This window comes from Glycine soja, chromosome 2 (assembly GCF_004193775.1).
Source record: "Glycine soja cultivar W05 chromosome 2, ASM419377v2, whole genome shotgun sequence".
Classification (NCBI taxonomy): Eukaryota; Viridiplantae; Streptophyta; class Magnoliopsida; order Fabales; family Fabaceae; genus Glycine; species Glycine soja.
This window is the reverse complement of record NC_041003.1, coordinates 6,176,285-6,196,294: the sequence shown is the minus strand read 5'-3', so window position 1 is coordinate 6,196,294 and position 20,010 is coordinate 6,176,285. Positions and strand designations below refer to the sequence as shown.

The 20,010-nt window shown below is 29.9% G+C and overlaps 2 protein-coding genes across 4 annotated transcripts; one reads left to right on the top strand and one right to left on the bottom strand.

Moving 5' to 3' along the window:
* The first annotated feature begins 8,837 nt into the window (after positions 1-8,837).
* Positions 8,838-10,730, top strand: LOC114383496 (GATA transcription factor 2-like). 2 transcript variants are annotated; one of them, XM_028343178.1, is made up of 2 exons: positions 8,838-9,176; positions 9,665-10,730. In XM_028343178.1, the coding sequence occupies exons 1-2, from the start codon at positions 9,087-9,089 to the stop codon at positions 10,418-10,420; spliced, it is 846 nt and encodes a 281-aa protein (XP_028198979.1). In that variant the 5' UTR covers positions 8,838-9,086; the 3' UTR covers positions 10,421-10,730. The 2 variants fall into 2 exon arrangements, with proteins under 2 accessions (XP_028198979.1, XP_028198986.1); XM_028343185.1 differs by having other exon boundaries at positions 8,841-9,176; positions 9,668-10,730.
* A 1,735-nt stretch (positions 10,731-12,465) lies between these two features.
* LOC114383476 (glucan endo-1,3-beta-glucosidase 8-like) lies at positions 12,466-16,110 on the bottom strand. Of its 2 annotated transcripts, XM_028343169.1 has the most exons (3): positions 15,767-16,109; positions 14,835-15,099; positions 12,466-13,691 (listed from the first exon to the last, which is right to left on the bottom strand). In XM_028343169.1, exons 2-3 carry the CDS (start codon positions 15,035-15,037, stop codon positions 12,584-12,586), a joined length of 1,311 nt encoding a protein of 436 aa, XP_028198970.1. In that variant the 5' UTR covers positions 15,038-15,099; positions 15,767-16,109; the 3' UTR covers positions 12,466-12,583. The 2 variants fall into 2 exon arrangements, with proteins under 2 accessions (XP_028198970.1, XP_028198963.1); XM_028343162.1 differs by having other exon boundaries at positions 14,835-16,110.
* Between the last annotated feature and the right edge of the window lie 3,900 nt (positions 16,111-20,010).

Sequence of the window (20,010 nt, the reverse complement as noted above, 5' to 3'; positions counted from 1 at the left end):
AAAGTGTGAAATGTTAAACTTTAGACATGAAATATGGTTGTGAATGAGTGTATGTTTGATATTTGTAGTGATATTACTTGTCATGTGAGTTATGAGTTATACAGTAACCCGACCAGTGTTTACCTTGAGAGAACTTTTATGCGCAGCGTTAAAGGAAATTGTAGGATTCCTAGTTAGGATCCTGAAGGGTTAAACTATAGCGCAATTTGTTAAATATGTTTGAAATATAAGAGTGAGGTCGTGGGTATTATATAACTCATAAACAGTGTCTGCGTGTAAAAAAAAATATTTTAGGGGTTGGACCTGAATCAGGAAGGTGAGACCCAAACGGATTCTTCGGAGTCTAGGCCTTAGGGGTAAAGATACTCGGTTTAAATGCTCCTTTAAGCCCATGTTGATCCCATGTGGTTGGGACATTCTCGCAAAACAGAGTAACCCTGACTGGTCACCTTATGATGTTACTTAGTGAGAGTGATCGAGTATACCCATTGTGTGGTGTGCTTTGTCATGTACTCGTAAGCGCCCCAGTGTTATTTTTCACTGACATGGTACCACATTACATATAGGCTTGAGTCTTAGTATAATTGTTGCATAACGCTTGTGTTTGAATTTCATTGAGTTAACAATTGTGGTTGATGTTATTTTATGGAGTGTATAAACTTGAATGAGTGTGAATAATGTGTGCGATTTTGTGCAGTAATGTTACTTATATACATTCAGCTTTAAGTATTATATGTTTCACATGCTCTAATATTTTATTATATACGAATGTGATAACTCACTCCTGGTGTGTGTTAGTGTTTGGGCTGATTGCCACTTTGTTTCAGGTGAGGCTTCATATGATGAGTCACATGCTAGAGATGGAGAGACTTAGTATGTGATAGGGATATGCTCTGATAAGTGTGACATTGAGACATAGGATTTTACTTCGCATATTATGATTTTCACATGTTATGATTTACTGAATGATATAATTGCGTTATAGTTTTCTACTTTAGTTTCTTTCTATTATTTATTTAGAGTGAACGACCTTGTTTTGAGCCGGGATAATCTTACCTTTTATTAAAAAAAAAATTCTATTATGTTTTCACTAAGTGGATGTGAACCTTTATCCTTTTGAATTGATTTAAATTAAATGTGTTTAAAAAGAAAAATTATTAATTAATTTTGCATGTTTTTTTTTCCTTCTTTTATTATTATGTGTTTATAATCTTTTAATTAAATTTTGTATGATTTATTTAATTAGTTAGTTATAATTGTAAGGGTAGAGGGTGTCACACAAACATGGGTTTAGTTTCATGAAGCACGACACGTTGAATGGAGGTGACATTGAAATATTCTAAAAACATCTCGATAAAAAAAAATATATAACCATCACGCTTTCTTAGAAAACATATAACAACATTTAATGCATCTGAACAAAGTAACAATTGACAATATGTCTCTTTGAATATTCAACCAAATAAATTGGTAGAAGACAACTACCCCGTCCATTTCCTTTTAAGATTAAGGTAAAACTTGGCAAAAAAGGAAATCAGAATCCTTCTCAGACTTGACTACTGTTAGACTAGTATGAGTACTACTCGAACTTGGTTGATTGATAACAACATCAAAGTAGAGGACTTAGAAAATTTTTACAAAGCTCTTACAACTAGCTTTAGAGCTTGAGGGGCATGTGTACTACTCGAACTTAACAAGCCTCTGTACTTGGTGGCCAGCTGAGTAACCTACACAAAATACATCGAATTTGGTAGATATAATTAAGGTAAGAGGGAAACTCCATCTTTTACAAGAAAAATAGAGATATCCCCTAAAAGTAGATATTATTTATTATTAGAGGAAATATAAGATAAAATCATATATTTTTTTATTTATATTATCTACCAGAAAGATAGAGATATCCTCTAAAATTGGATATCATCTATTATTAGAGAAAAGATAAGATAAAATCATATATTTCTTTGTTTACATTATCTTAGAAGAGAGATTAAGATTAGATAATCCAATCTCACATCTATAAAAAAAGGATCATCACGATTCAAGTAATGGATTCTGATTTCAACCCACATATTAATACTTGTCTATCTCTATGCTTCTAACTTGAGTGTTGGAGTGTCTCTGCACCCCACCACCGTACTGGGAGGAGCACAAGGAATACCGAATATAGTGGGGCTCATGGTTTATCTTCCTTTCATTCGTCTATTTTGGTATTCCAAACATTAGAAGAAAACATGATTGCAATATTTTCTTTCCTTTGTAATCCATTTCTCACATTTTCTTGCATTTTAAACTTGTACTTAAAACTTGAAAAAAAGGTCACCGTAGAAAATCTCTAACTCACCACTGCTTGATCTTTCTCCACGAGTGAGGAGAAAGAAAGACACTAAGTCTGGGTGGAACTCACATGACAAGTGTATCCCACCTAAACTTGATCTTTTTAATCTTTAATACACAGTGCATTCTGTGCAGTGGCCAAAGAGGATTCATGTTTAAAGACATGATCAACAATCAATTCACCTAAAAGCTTAATGGCAATTTCTTCATTATGTATTGACTAGTATGTATCACTATAACATGTAGTTATGCCATTAACATTATTCCTGAGTAGCAGGTTCTGAATGGCTTATATTCTTGTGAGGACAAAGTACACCGAAATTGAAAGTTGGCACCTTTAATAGATACAAATGATGAGACTCAACGTGGTCTTGCAAGTAATATTGCCATGAAAGTTGCATATCCTACATGAGGAAAATTGGAAAAGGGGAAAAATAGTTCTTCACAAGACTTTATTATGCTCACAAAGAGTTGGATTCAACTAATTTCATCATATTGTTTGGTGATATGGAATAGATGAGGATATATATAATTAAGGTTTAAATATATTAGTGATCTATGATATATATTTGAATTTCATTTTTTATCTCTAATAATTTTTTCTTTGTTTCTTCTTCTTGATATTTGAATTTTTTTTTATTTCTATCCCTATCATTAACAAGATTTGTGATGTGTCCGATAATTTGACACATTAACGCTTATGAATTATGTCATATTAAATTAAATGTGACAGATTGATAGAATGATGGATAATAAAAAACAGACCCATCATGCATATCCTTGGGGTAGGTGGCTGTTTCCTTTACCACATTATTGTATATTCATATGTTTTCATTGAAATTGCTGGTCACACTCTACACAAATCACTTTTTCATGGGTCTCCAACGCCCTTCTTCAACCATACAGTTATGATCACTTCTCTATTCCTTTCCACTCACACCCAAAACTAGTAAAGTGTGCTCCCTTCATAATTTTGCTGCTTCCCTTTTGTTCCTTCTCTAGGCAGTGCCACATGAAGTTGGAGCTTATTTCAGCCATAAGATAGAGAAAGAAGGTCAAAGCATAGTTTTTCAAACACAACATAATAATGAAAGGTGCTTTGGGGAAAATAATGTACAGAGGGTATTTGTGGTCACCTCAATCATAAGAACCAAGGGGAACATGTACAATGATTTTAGGAATTGATTGAGATAGTGTTTGAAGCTGTGAGGATATTCTATTGGAACTATAGGACTTGAGACCATGAGATGGATGATAATACAAGTTTGGTTATTATTGTAATTTGTTGATAGGAAATGAAATACTTAAGGGTGTATTTGAATAAACAATTTAATGGAATATTTTTCTTAACTATCAAAATTAAAGTCTTTAATTTCTTGGTGAAATTTTGAGTTATTCCCACAAACTTTTGAGCCACTTATAAGATCAATCCATAGTCTAAGGTATAAAGCATGTCTGGAATAACTTAAATCCATTTTTTTCATCTGTTTTATTAAATAAAAAAATGTTTGAGTAAAGTTGTTTGTTTCGTAAGAATCAAACTCTAATTTTTCCTTACAAGTTGATTTAGTGTTGCCAGCTCACACCATTTGAATCAATAATTTAGGGCATCTGTGAATAAATAATTTAATTAATTTTTATTTAAAAAAATATCATAAAAATTATTAAATCAAATTAAAAAGTATGTATATAAATAATAATTTATTCTCATAAGACTAAGGTAGTGTTATATTTTTATTTTTTACTTTTTTCTTTTAAAAAAGAAGTTGAATATAATATATTAAGATAATTATTGAACATGTAAATTAATTGACATAAAATTATTTTAATATAACATGTGATTTTAAGTTCAAAAGCTAAACTATACAAGTACATTCATGTGAATACTACATGGGGGTCTTAAATGAAACATTTTGTTAAAAAAGTAGTTTTTGAAAAAAGTTATGTACCTTAGCCTCGTTCCCTCTCTCATCCTAATCAAACGATGGAGGTCAATAAGACAATCATCATGAGATAATAAAACGGAGCTTTTCATTACACGCTTGTCAATAAGTTTTTTTTTTACAAGCGCATGTCAATAAGCTAAAATCAACGATGATAAAAAAAAAAAACTAAAATCAACAAATAATATGTATTTTACTTTTATTATCACTTTTAACTAACAAAGAATATACCTTCTGTATGGATATATTTCTCAATAAATATTTATAGAAAGAAAAAAGACAAAAGATTAATCTTTTTTCATGAGTTAAAATTAACTTGTGTATAAACTAATTTCTAAAAAATATCTCACTTAACTTTTCTAAAAAATAATTTTAATTTATTTATAAGTTAGTTTAAATTTATAAGTTAATTTATTCTACCTGCTTATTTTCTTCTCTTTAACGTTTGTTGATAAATTTTTCTACAAGAGTCATAATAAAACTTCGTAAAAAATCAATCTTCAAATGTTCCTAACCAAATAACTTCATTAATCTTCACAGTTGAACTTATTGAGCTAAGTTAAAAAAAAAAAAAACTTATTAGAAAGCCATAAATTTCTTTCTTAAACATAACTAGACACCTTTTGAAAATTAGGCAGCATAACACGGGGGTGTTTCGGTTGATAAGAGACCAAAGGCCATTTGGCAGTGTGCAACTGGAGTGAGGACAAAGGGCCTGTTAATTCATAAGCAGTAGTTCCTTCTGTTTCTGTCTCCTTTTTTCTCTTCGTTGTATGAAACTGCTTCTTTCTTTCAACATCATTCATTTTCAAATCATCCAACAACTGACCCACCTTAAGATTCATAATGCTCATCATTTACATATTGGCGGTGCATGCATTTACGTTTTGTGTCAAATCCACTCCTCCAGCCTTGTGGCAATTCAAATTGCATATTAGTTCACTTGCGTCTTCATAATATTAATTAATTTGTGAGCATGATTATCAAACTCTATAATTAATTCTAAATTTTTATGAATTTAAAAGTCTATTTAGTTCATACGGGTTAAATCAAAATCACCAAACTCGCGCAAACTCATTTAGGCAGAATCATGCAGCCTCAAAAACAAAAAAAAATTGAAACTCATTTAGAGAATTAGGGTAACCATTTCTCAATCCCTTATGCTTCTTCATTTGTTTCCTCTCTGTCTCCCAATTTGTTCATGTTCTCCAATCCCTAAAACAACCCAGAAACACCAAGATTCACGGTGAGTTCTAGACACGAGATGTGGGACACGAGTTTGGTGGTTCGATTGTGAAGGTTGAGCACCAGACATGAATTCGGTGGTTCACATAAGGTTTGAAGGCCTAAGCTCAAGATGCTATTTCACCAATCAGGACGTGCCCAAGCTACGAGTTCTCCAATCACCTCTGGTTCACCTAATTTTCTTTTATTTAATATTTTCTATATTATTTTATTTGATATTTTTTTTTGCATTTTTTATATTTTATTTAATATTTTCTATATTTTTCCTAATATTAAAGTTTTTTTTTAATTATAATACATTCCAACGAGTTCGACTTTAAAGTTGTACATATAACTAAAACTTCATTTTATTAGTGCTTCAATTATAGAAAATATATTAAATAAAATAATATAAAATATTAAACAAAAAAATATACAAAAATATAGAAAATATTAAATAAAACTAAAACCAATATACAAAGTTGTATATTTAAATTAATATTTCATTTTTAGTTTAATTTAATATTTTCTATATTGTTTTATTTAATATTTTCTTAATTTTTTATATTATTTTATTTAATATATTTTCTATAAATGAATCACTAATAAAATAAAGTTGTAGCTATATATACGACCTTAAAGTGGAGTTCGTTGGAATGTGCGCCAATCAGAAAAAAAATTCTTAACATTGGGAAAAAGTATACAAAATATTAAATAAAATATAGAAAAAGAAAAAAATAATATAAAAAATATAGAAAATATTAAATAAAATAATAGATGAAAATATTAAATAAAACCAAAAATAAAAATATCAATTTAAATAAAATTATTTACGAGACTTCAAAGTTGAATTAAAAAAAATTAAGAAATAATAAAAAAATTTACGACTTCAGTAAAAAAACAAAAATCATAAAATGATCTACAACTTTAAACTATGAAATTATAGAATATCCTACTATTTATCCCTTTATTTATTTAAAATTTATCCTCGTTTAATAATTTAGAAAAAAAGTTACCCCTAAAGATTCATGTCCTAGCTGATAATGCTTACATCTCCATTCTTTTGTCTTTTTCAATGCATCCTAATTACTTTTAATATTACTGTAAATAAAATACTTTAAAATACATTAAGATTTATATCATAGACAACAAAATTCTTGTTAAACTACCATAACTATATATTTAAGATTTAAATTCAAAATTAATAATTAAAATAAAATAAATTTATGTCATTTAATCCGCACATTATGTGGTTTACTTACAATATATGGTATCTTTTTTCTATATCTTACTTCAAAACTCAAACAAAAATCTTTTATAAGAAATGAATACTGAATTTAATTTTAGATTGATCATTTTATGGAATAAAATGAAATATTATTAAATAAAATATCTTTTATATTCAATGAAAGTAAATAATATAAAAATATATAATTCTGTAAGCAATGCATTGTATGTATTCAAATATCAATTATTTAATAGGAGTACACCGATACAGTAAAGCATTTTTATATTATGGTTCAAAAATAAATTATTATACGATTAATAATTGTTAATTTTATACTTAAAATGCTTTCTAATTATTTAATAATATAATTTTTTCTATTGACATGTATATCCAAATTAAACTAATAAATTTATATGATATTAGAAAAACAATTTATTATTTTATAGTTTACAATGTTATATTTACATAGTGATCTAGGCAAAGAAAGGATAGAGAATAGTTTTGTTATTTTTAATGTGTATTTATCCTTAAAAATTTGATAAAATATATATCAAAATAACACTGTTATAATTTATCCCTAAAAATAAAAACCAGATATAATTGAACCTAAATTTAAGAAATGCAAAGGCAACTTATCCTAATTAACGAATGGAAAACCCATGTGTCCGTACGTAGTTCCTTTGGACCACATGCAAATGAAGTTTGAAGGTGCTCAAAATAAAAAATGGAGTAAGTTAAAAAGGATTTTCAAAGAATCTAAGACTGCCATGCCTCTACCAGTCTGTGCTTGTTCTGGCTGATGCATCTTCAGATTGAGAGGATTGCAAACTAAAAAAAGGTACTGCAAATATCCCTCCATTGCCTAAAGGAGACACTCTTAATATTTTTTTTTTCTTCTTTCTGTAATTATGAAAGAGAAGAAAAAATTACAAATTGCTCTCATTATGATTGTTTGGGGCTACTTAAGTTGAAAAAACTATTTTTTATTAATGCTAAAAAAATATTGCATTTTTTATTTTAAATACTTATACAGAAAACAATAAAATAAATATTATTTTTAATATTATATTCGAATAAAATATAAAACAAAAAAAAATAACAATGTTATAATTATATTTGAAAACAACAACGAAAATTTTATTCTTATCATAAACAAGCCTTATTGTTTATTTTCGTTTTACTGTTCAGTGTCCTTTTGGAATAACTTGTTTCTTACTAAAATTGTCTTTAATGGAATAAATATATTTTTAATTTTCAACAAAAGAGTAGGTTTTGATTTTAGTTCTTTTTTTATTTCTAAAATAAAATAATTATTTTTGGTCCTATTATGTGGCATTCTTACTTTTAACTCATAGGCTCGTATGCGTATGGTATTATATTCAAAAACATTTTGTGAACATAGTCCAAGTGTCTGTATAGTCGATGAATTGTTATATAATGAGGAATTCAACAGTAATAGTCTCATTCATAAGGATATTCCAATCCATGGGATTAAACAATTGCTAGGGTTGATCATGTTGATAGGTGATCTAAAATGAGCCACAAACTCTCAACCATTAGATTAATTTTATTTCATGGATCATATTTTACATGTTTTGCACAACATTACTCCTCCCCCAACTCTCTTTCTTGCAATTGCTACCTCTGATCAGCTTTCACCTGGAGGAACTGGTGGAGGGGAGCAAGAATCTGGTGTGAACAATCCTATGTTATTAGATTAAACAATGACCAATTGTATAAAATGAAATTCATCCTATCAATCAATATTAAAAAAAATTCTCCTTATGATTTATTTCTAACACTTAAAAATTGTGGTGTTACAAATGCAAACAAGAAATATGCAAAGGAAGAAAAACAACCATCCAAGCAAGAGTTCAGTCAATTGATTCTACCCTTTTACTTTTAGCCCAAAAATAAAGAGATTTTTTTACAAAGGTCTTGTAAAATATTTTACTATCATATCGAACAATTACTTTACTTATTTAGCAAAAAAAAAAACAATTACTTTACTCTATCGTTATCATTATTTTCATGACAAAAGGACGAAGACACGAGATAATAAAGGGAGCATAAAGATGAATTGATGTTATGGAGGTAAACATGGTAATGTAAAACGAGAGATGTTGATTGGTGAGTGTGTGCATGAGACAGGGATGTTAACTTTCTCGCCGATTGATTTTTGAAAATTTGATTTGCTTTCTTTTGCCTTTATCTGCCGACAAAAACTCAGAGGGCCATAAAGAGAGAAAGAGAGAGCATTTAGACAGTGTTGAGCTGTGTGACATGTAACACCAAACTCACTCAAACTTACCTTTGTTTTTCTCCTTTTTCTCAGTTTCATTCTCTTGCTCGTGGACATGGATGTTTGCCGAAATGTATCAGTTTCTTCAAGTGAGTGTCAGCAAGAGCTTCCCACCCTTGATGACCTTTTCTCTCATCAGAACACGGTTAGTGTGTTTGGGCCTCTTCATTCTACCTTTCTATACTTTTCTGCTTTTGGCACTTATTTGATACAATTTTCTTGCCTTCCTACTTGTTTCCAAGTTATACAACTTGGTTTTCCTTGAAAACCCCTCCTCCCCTTTTGGTTTTTTAAATTTTAAGTGATGAAGTGATTCTTTTATGTATGTAAACATATGAACAAAATTTAGATACAGTTTCTTTCTTAAGTGTTGTTTGCATCATTCTTTATTTTTGTGTAACAAAGGTTTGCTTTTAAAAAGATTAAGTGGATTTTACTAAAAGGAAACTCCAATTCTGATTGAAAAACTGCACAAATAACACTTTAAGAAGCTGTTTTTAAGTTTTTGTCCTTAATAAACTTTGCAAACTACTTTATAAAGTTTCAGTATTTATTGGTGTGTGTATATATAAGTGTTTTATATGCTGCCTTGTGTGGATTGTTCCAACTAAATTTGGTACCAAAAAATGTCAGCAGGAAGTGGATTTTGGCCTGGAATGGTTATCAGTGTTTGTGGAAGACTGTTTCTCTAGTAGGCCAAGCTGCCTCTTGGCACCTGGTGGTGTTCAAACCACAAGCACTAGCACAAGCACCAAGCCTTCTTCAGGCACTATATTGCAAAGACCCCAACAATTAAGTCATCACTGTCCTTTGCAGAATTTTGCTGTGCCAGGGAAAGCAAGGAGCAAGAGAAAGAGAAAGAGGCTTTCAGCCCCTAGAACAACAAAACACACCCTAAGCACATGGTCGCAACATTTCAGCACACAGAATGATGGGGTGAGTTCTGACCCTCCTCTTTTGAAACAAGCTTATTGGTTGGCTGATAGTGAACTCATTGTGCCTAAGAAGAAGGATGTTGAGCAAGAAGAGGAGGAGGGGGTTGTTGTGGTTGTGAAGAAGGAGAAATTGGGGGATTATTGTGATCATGATGAGGGTGATGAAATTAACAATAATAATAGTAATAATGATGATAATGTGCAGCACCCAATTCCAAGAAGGTGCACACATTGTCTGGCTCAGAGGACCCCACAGTGGAGGGCAGGACCATTGGGTCCAAAGACACTATGCAATGCATGTGGGGTGAGGTTCAAGTCTGGAAGGTTGTTGCCAGAGTATAGGCCAGCCAAGAGCCCTACTTTTGTAAGCTATTTGCATTCCAATTCACACAAGAAAGTCATGGAGATGAGAATGGGTGTTGTTGGTGTTTTTTCTACAGACAACAACAAGTAGTGAAAGTTCATGTGTTACTATATACCATGGTTTTTAAATTGCAGTCCGCAACCATAATTGTGACTACAACTCAGGCTATTTTGACACTCTGCTATCGCATCATGACCACATCAGTCGCACTTTCCCGTAATTGTCTACAATGTAAAGGTTTTTCTTGCTTACAATTTAAAACCATGATATATACTTTTCATTTATTTCAAAAGTACTAATACAAGTGCAGATTATAGCTTGTAATATACAAGGAAGAAATTTTGTTTTTTAATTTCACCATTTTTACTCATGGCTATTATACTCAAGTATAGTTTTCCTATGTTATAATCCAATTATCCAAAGTTGTACACACAAATTACAATCCAAAGTTAAAAACATGCTAAGTATTCAAAGCATGTTCAATTAGTCTACATTCTCAGAGGAATTAGATATAATATTTTGCATATGTATAACAGGTGAAAGGATGATTTAATATCCATTTTTATATAATAGCATGGTATCATGCAAAATAACATGCTATACATATCCAAAGTTCAAAGCATGCTTGTAAATATCATGCATGTTCTTATAAAGAATGTCTAATTGAAATAAGCCTTTGGTCTTAACTCTTGTCTATATAGTGGTGCATACCCACACTTTTGTTGCTTTCTTGTATTTTTCCAATATTTCACCATTTTCCTAATTTTGGTCTTTTTGTGCTTTGAAATTTCCATGTCAACATCATGAATTTTATTCCATTCAGTATCATATGCTTTCACAACAAGCACGTGAGGGTGTGCCTATTTGTTCAAATTTTGCAGTTGGCATGCACTATCCCCCTCCATTACGATATCCACATGCTCGTGACTTTTAATTTCACTATACTTTCAACTAAGAATAAAAGCAATAAAAGGAAGGTGGTGAAAAGAATTCCGCAACTTTAATTTCACTGTTTTCTTTTGCACTCGGTTTATTGATTCTTGTTTGAAAATGGGTATAGGAAACGGGCTTTTCAAGAAACTCTTGTCCTTATGACCATATCTGGAGAAAGACTGAATTTTCTCTATGAGCGTGGAAGGTTAAACTCTTTTATTTTTAAAACTTTATTCCTAAACATAGTTTAAGTGTAATGATTTGGTTTTCCTATTAAAAACATTTTCTGCCTTTTATTTTTGAATAGAAGCACTTTGCTTGTAAAGGTTATGGGTGCGTTTGTTTCTTAAGAAAAATCACTTTTTTTTAATAAAAAAAGCACTTATTACAATTTTTTGCACGTTTGTTTAAACTTATTCAAAAAGCAAAAGCAAAAAATAAGCTAAAATCTGCTTATTTTAATAAGATACTTGGAGTTGCTAATAAAAAAAGCAGACGCGGAAGCAACTTTCTTAAAAACACGGGGTTTAATGAAAATATTGGACACAACCTATTTGATTCTTGCATCTAACAGCTTTAGATTTGATTCCTCTAAATTAAGTAAAATCAATAATTTTATTAGTTGATAAATTAACCTAACAATTGATATTCCAACATATTTATGATTTATTTTCACACATGTATGTAATATTCATTGTTGATTTTCATTTCAATGACTAAGTGTGTTTGTAATCACACTTTCAAGCACATTCAACATAATTCTCTTAAGAGGAAGCTTTGGCGTCAACGTGACTCAACGCCAAATCAAACACAACCAAAGAACATGCTTAGTTAACGTAGGAGATGATTCTAATGTACTTTTGTCAAAGCAATCATCTGTTATTTTTCCGTTCAACTGTATGGAAATTCGTGCTATTAATGCTTCAATGGTTAAGCAAATATGTACTAGGATTATTTACGTTATTCTCTAAAATAAATTGCTCATTTTAGAGGAATTAGATATAGTAATGATTTGCATATATATAGCAGGGGAAAGCATGCTTTAATATCCATCTTTATATAAATAGCATGGTATTTTCCTATACATGTGAGGACAGCAAAACTAGATCACAAAATAAAAAGTCAAATGCATTAGAGGCTTAAGAGCAACTTCCGGCCTTTACCAGCCATACGCTTACCATCCGAGATCTAAAATGCTCAACTCTATAAAATTCTTTATTAAACGAATCTTTAAACTATAATATCATCCAGAGTATAACCAAGTACAACAACTGATGAAAATATCTATAATAGCGCCTATAATAATGTATGTACAAGATCCTACAAAAATAGAATGAAGGGTAGTAGAGTGACAAACAAGAAAGCTACTATTTGGGGCCTCAAAGAAGAGGACAAGGAAGGATTTATCTGAACAATAAAATTGCAAGTAGGTGTTGAAATATTGCTTGTTGTAAGCCTTGCCAAGCCTTCAAAATTGCAGGCCATGTAATTCTGATCCTGTGTCTGGTAGTACATATTAAATGCATATGAGGCATTTCCATTGGCATCCAAGTTGTTGCAAGAAGAACCATATCCAAGTGCAGTGCAATCAGCAAGGGTGCAAGCATAGTTTATATTATCAGCAAGTTTGCTTAGGTCCTGTGCATCAGGGTTAAACATGCACCAATTTGGCTCAAGATAGTGCACATTTTGAGCACCAACTAGTACCTTCTTTTGGCCTTTTCCAGAAAGGTCCATTGGAAACTTGGGCTTCCCATCATACCCAAAAATACCCCAATGTCTCTCAAAGTTCCCTGGGGCAATGTTCTTGGCATCCTCATCAATGAGCCCAAATAGGTAAACTTCAATAAATCCTGGCCTAAGCGGGGTCCCTTTATTCATTGCAAGCCTTGGTAGAAGCCCATTGTAGAACCTAAAAGCATTTCCTACATTAGCATTTTTGTCACCATCTGTGGGCCACCCTACCTCTCCTACCAAAACTGGCATGTTCCCATACCCTACTTTTTTTAGGGCAGAGACCAAGGTGTCAAAATTTGCATCAAAGACATTGGTGTATGAAACCCCATTATCAATTATGGGATTGGCCACACCATCAAAGAAGGCATAGTCAAAGGGGAAATTGTCATTCCCATAGAGGCTCAAGAAGGGGTAAATGTTGACTGTGAATGGTGCTTTGTTCTTTGCCAAAAATTGCACTATTTGGGTCATAAGGTCACTTATATCAGGCCTAAATATTCCTGCTGAGGGCACAGGACTGTTCGGTGGAGACTCGTACACATCAGCATTTAAGGGTACTGTGGCCTTTATGGAGTCCCCTAGGCCTGCATCATTGAGTGCATTTTGAATGTTCTGTAATGCAGGGAGGGTGATGTTCAAGAATGAACCATTGTAGGATTTTAAAAATGGCTCGTTCCCAACTGCTACATACCTGTGAAAGAATAGAGATGGAGGGCAAAGCAAAATAAAACAATCACTTAGTTCGGAAAGAAACATTTAACTCCAAATTATGGAATCCATATATAAAACAATATGCACAATTCATTGTATGCCTAAATCAAAAATCAAAATTGAGAAAATGGCTTTCAGTATTCCTTCAAGAACCAATGTTTTCTACTTATCAAAGATGTGAAGGAAAAAGTGAAATAAGTTTTCTCAATATTATTTTTTCAAAGTGTAAATTTTAAATTAATTTTCTAATTACAAAAGGAATATCTAGTACAGATCTAAGTAGTAGAATCGGCCAATTAAAATTGACTTTCAAAACATTCTCAAAAGAAGGCACTCCACAAGTACCAAAAAAGGAGAATCTATATTTAGAAAAGGTACTACTTGAGTTCACTTTTCTGTGTCTCCTTAGAACCAGATTCAGTATAGTCAAATTTGCATGCAATCATACAGTACTTAAATTTTTAACCATTTGATGAAGATCACACGGTTAAATGTGTATTAAATTTTATGTACCGAAATAAAATATGTGATTTTCATCTGATGATTCCAAATTACTGAACATGGGGGGAGTGCCTGAAAAATTAAATGTTCAGAATCCAAATCCTCCTTTCCACATTATTTCGGATCTAGATTCCCCGGCATTCCCGCCTTCAGTTAATCATAACAATTAAATATAGATCGGACTACTCATATTTTATCTCTATAAATTTAATTTAAAATATCAACATTCATTTAAAGGCTCTAATTCATGAATGTGTGAATGCAGAGAATCTATTTCCCATCACTTCCTATCCTCCCTAAACTCAAACACAAGCAGGGCACAAAACTTTCTTTTCTCATATCAATGTTATTTGATCACACAGGACCTCACAGATTCTTCATAAGCTAAGCTAAAATAGGCCATACATATCAAGAAGCCAAATCAAAGCAAGGATCCAAACTAACTACAAAAACAAGAAATCACATAAACACAGATCAGATCCATGATTCAAATATTAAACACCTGCATACTTACATTTTACTCTCCCTCAAGTTTAAAAACATCCCACATTCACAAATTGACACCCTTAAATGTCAATTAAAAACAAAGAAAAAAAAGTTGAAAGTAAGTAGAGTGGCTCACTTGATGTTAACTCCACCCCTGAAGTTGTACCGAGTGACATTCTTCTTGACCCACTGCAAAGCACGATCATAGTCATTCATCTCAGCAAGTTGGTTATTGGGAATGGCAACCATGACTTCAATCCCAGAGCCAGATAGAGCACTCATGCTAGACTCATCTGCATCAAACAGCTTCACCTTCTGAATCCCATTGTCCTTCAACATCTCAACCACTGTGTCTGCCCTCAACTGGTGTGTGGCTTGAGTCCCCCAATTCACCCCAAGCCCTGCCACACACCAACCCATCACACCAATCATCATAACCCATCTAAAAAACCAACCTTTTCCCATTATCACCATCACCCCCATAAGATAATAACAAAAGGGTACAAGTACTATTTATTTGCTCTTTGAAAAAGGTTTTTGGGTGGACTCGCAGTATCCCAGTGGAAATCAAAGACTAATCCTTCGAGATAATGAAAGGTATGTGACAAGTGAAGGTGGGGCTTTAGGAAAGAAAAATTTAAAACAGTTTTTTCTTTCACCCCCACAATGAATAAGAATGAGTTGGCGAATTTGAAAGAATTTTAATTAATTTGAGACTTTAATGTGATGACTGTTTTTCTTTAATTTGCTTCTCTTATCAACCTCTGTTGAAGTTTGAACAGTGTAAACCGCCAAAAGTTCTGCCTACTAATATATAATAATATAAATCTACGAGTTTTTGGCTGATCCTTATTCGTTAGTTCTATTGTTTATTGAAAAGCTAAAACCAGAGGAACAAGAAAAATAAAGTTTCTTTGTTTCCTATATTTTTCTAGAAAACATAGGGGAGAAAATGAGATTGGAATATGAGAAAAAAAATTGAAAATTGTCAAGAAAGGTCGGTTGAATTTGAATGAAAATATTGTTCTATAGTATGCCCAAGTGAAGAAAGACAAGAGTATTAATTACCTCCATAAATTGTTTGTGATTGGGGGGTAAGGTCGCAGCTAATTGTGGATCTAGAGAAAGTTCAAATGAATGGTATGGTGTGAAAATAAATGTAATTAAATGAATGGTATGGTAAGAAAAAAATGGAAGATTGAATTGCTGGAAAAGAAAGATATTGTAAAGAAAGTGATTGGTTTTGCTTATTTGGGAAAAGGAAGAGAAGAGAGGCTTAGCTTTGTTTTGTGTCGGTTTTGGATGAAAGATGTGAGATACTAACACGAGCTTGTGTTGATGTTATTTGTTGTGTGAAGTGTGAAATGGAAAGTGGACTTTAGACAGAGAAGAGGTGCCTTGTGGTGGGTGCTTCGGTTTCTTCTATGTATAGAAAAACCATGTCAGTTTGTCACGGTTTCCAAAATAAATTAATTTATATACGGGGTTAAGAAATATTGATATTTAAGGTACAAATTTATGTTAGTGCATTTAAATTGTTATTTTTTTGCTGAATTTTTTTTATTACTATTACTACAATTTTTTATTTGTATAAATATATAATGATGACCTAGAAAATTAAACTTAAGTTTTCATGTGTATGCTACTCTCGTTACTACTAGACTGACTCTACATGATTAGTATCACTAAAAATGTTTATTACTTTTTTTCAGAAAGGATGATAATTTTTTAATTTTTATTATCTAAAACAATAACGGTTAATTTTCTTTTTCTCACGTATTATATATATATATATATATATATATATATATATATATATATATATATATATATATATATATATATTGATTTCTGTTTCTCCTATTTTTTCTTTCTTTCTTTAGACGAAACATTTTCTTTTTAATTTCACTCAATCTATTCAAGTTTATTATTAGAATTATTGAAGGTTGACTCTAATTTTGGATAGACTGAAGAAAGATAAGTAAATCATATTTTTTTATCCGTAGCAATTAAAGAAAATAAGGAGAAAAAATCAGGTGAAAAAAAGATAAAAGAGAAAATAAGAATAGCGTTTGTTATCAAAGTCAAACAAGCAAGCGTTAAGTTTGAGCTGTTGTAAGGTGTAACGGTTAGAGACAGATATATATATATATATATATATATATATATATATATATATATATATATATATATATATATATATATATATATATATATACTGGTCTACATGTTCATGATTGAAACGACAATAACTGAAATCAAATTGCAAAATACTTTGACAAGTATTTTATATATTATAAAATATTTATTGATGCATAAAAAATTTAAATATATGATAAAAGAATTTTAAAATATCAAATTAACGATGGTAAAAAAATATAATAAAATCAGAATTATAATTTTATTCATAAATATTACTTTTCTAATAATTTATAATGTCTTATTGTATTAAATTTTAATTAAAAATAAGAATTAGTTAACAATTTATAAAAATTAAATAATTAAATTCAGAAAAAATTAATTAATATATTGTGTAATTATTTATAAATATTTAATTAACTTGAGACTTTTTAAAAGTTAATATATATTTATGACTTTCAATATGAATATTAAAAAAAAAATTAAAATTTTGATAATATTTTAATAAATGAATTATAATTCTTATAACAATTTATAAATATTATATTAAATAAATTATTTATGTTTGTTTTCCATAAGTATTCTCGTTCAAAAAAGCAAATTTGTTTAAGATAATATTGATAATTAAATATGGGTACCTAAGTACCTTTATCTGCAGAAATTTAAGCATTATTAGACTTAACACTTGTTTTTTTTAAGTTAGACCCCACTCTTGTTAATATTGAATAAAGAAATTTAAGTATTAGTTAAAAAAATTAGTTTTATAATTAATTTTAGAAAAATATTAATTTAATTTAGTATAGAAACCTTTAAAATTAGAGTTGGCCTAAGGGAAAGGCTAATAAAGTCCATGCGTTAGACCTCTCAAAATTAATTTACGTATTAATATTTTAAGAAAATAATAATTACTTGATTCCTTTCTCAAAAAATAATAATTACTTGATTAAAGATAGTATTAGTCTATTCAGAGCAACTATATGTTTTTTAACCAAAAAAGGCCTAAGTGTTAAATCAACAGTAATTTTAATTTCCTTTAAAAAAACAATAATTATAATTAAATTGATGTACATGCATAAAAAATTGTGTAATTTTATACTCCTTCAATTCCCTCATAAAATAAATACAACATTAAAAAAAAATCATCACAAAATAAGTGTTATATTTAACTTTCAAAGTAACATTAATTTCTCTTTTCTACCGATACTCTTAATAAATATCACTTTAATTTTTTAATTTTACTTATTTTGAGACGAGAAACTAAATTTTAATAGTTACTCTATTAATTAATGTCCATAAATTCCTGTTTTACTTTCTAACGTGACTCCCTTCTTTATTTTTATTTTTTTTCTGTAGTGAATCTCTTCTTTAGGGAATAGTGTTATGATCTCTATTCTTTTCAACTTTTTCTAAAGAAGTTAAAAAGAGTCAATAAGGTGATAGACTTCATCCTATAAGATTACAATTAATATAGAGTTATAAGTTGGTGTCAATATTTTTTTTGTTTTGTACATGTTAATTTTATGTGATTTTTTTAGTTGTTTCCCATTTTATATTTTTAACTTCTTTTGGTAATTCAGAATCTAATTTTGTAAATATAATTAAGTTAAAACCTAAAAGTATCTTAATTTATGTATTATAATAATTTAATTTAATAAAGGATTTTGTATACCAAAAAAGTTTGGAAGATAATCTATTAATAAAAATATAAATATTTTAATAAAATAGTATCCAACCTGAAAATCAGTTTATACTTATCTAAATCCAACTTAAAAAATCATATATGATTTAGTGTTTATTTTATTTAGAATTTAATATAATTAATAAAGAATTTTGTATACCATTATTAGTTCATATATTATTTACTCTAATAGTCTAATTGCATAAATATAAAACAAAAATAAAAAGTACATAAAAACATGTACAAGTATAATTATTTGATTTTAATAAAAGATGGTTCAATTAAAAAATTAGCACAATAGGTTGGATTTTTTTATTGATGCTATCGATGCTCTCCTGCGGTCAGGTGGTCGGTGAACTCAGACAGCCGTCCTTGCACCATTACCGGTATGCATGGGAAGTCCCCCTTGAATATTGTGTTAAGAGTTTTATTTTTTATTTTTTAATTGGAATGTTAAGAGTTTATTTTAAGTAATTAAAAATCTATTTATATAAAAAAACTTAAATATTATAAATATTATATTTCTGCGTATGTTATTCAATGCATATTTTTTAATAATTTTTTCACTTTTAATTGTTTAAAATTATCGCTAAAGACTAATACAAATAAGCAATTTTTTTACTACATTTGCATGACTTTCTTATCAGAGTGAAAATAAAAAACAATTTACTCAAAATGTGAAATATGAGAACAATTTGTCCAAGATAAAAAATAATTTACCCAAAATGTGCAATATGAGAACAATGTATCCAAAATAAAGAATAATTTACCCAAAAACTACCTAGTATAGTGAAAAAGTCACATTTGCATATATGCATAGTCATTCAACTCCACCTTTTTGCTACATTCCATTTCACTTAATTTGCTCCAACATTTGTTTGTCCATAGAATATGAGTAATGCATAACAACACATTTGGCCAATTGGTCATTCCAAGGATCGATGAGTTGTTGAAGCCTTGCTTTCTAGGCTCAAGGCTATGGGGTTAATGTAGACAAACACCCAAACCCCTTTTGTTCTTTTGCCTTTCAAGCTCTGAGTTGGGTGGTTATGGACTCTCCTAAATTCTAGGTCGAATTCTCAGTTCAACTTAAAAATTATCATGGATCGAGCTTACGGCCACCAAGCACTATTATTTATAACTTACTGAATTAAACAATCAAACAAGAGACTATTGTTTTTTTCAATTGACCCTTAATGTTTATAACTTATTGAATTAAAGGTATCCTCTTATAAACTCACTTGTAATACAAAAAAGATAAAACACTGCTTTAAACTAAACATAACAGTATCAAACTTTAAAACCAATCTCATACTTGTAGCTCAGCATTTACTGGAGAGTAATTATTAAAACTATTTAACCATAACAATTGAGCATAGCTGTGGAGTTAATTATTTTGGTTTATTTAATTAAATAATGCTTGCATTCTTGTTATTTCTCTCTAGGATTATTGATTGAGAATCAATAATTTGTTCTATTGAAAGGTGGAAAGTTA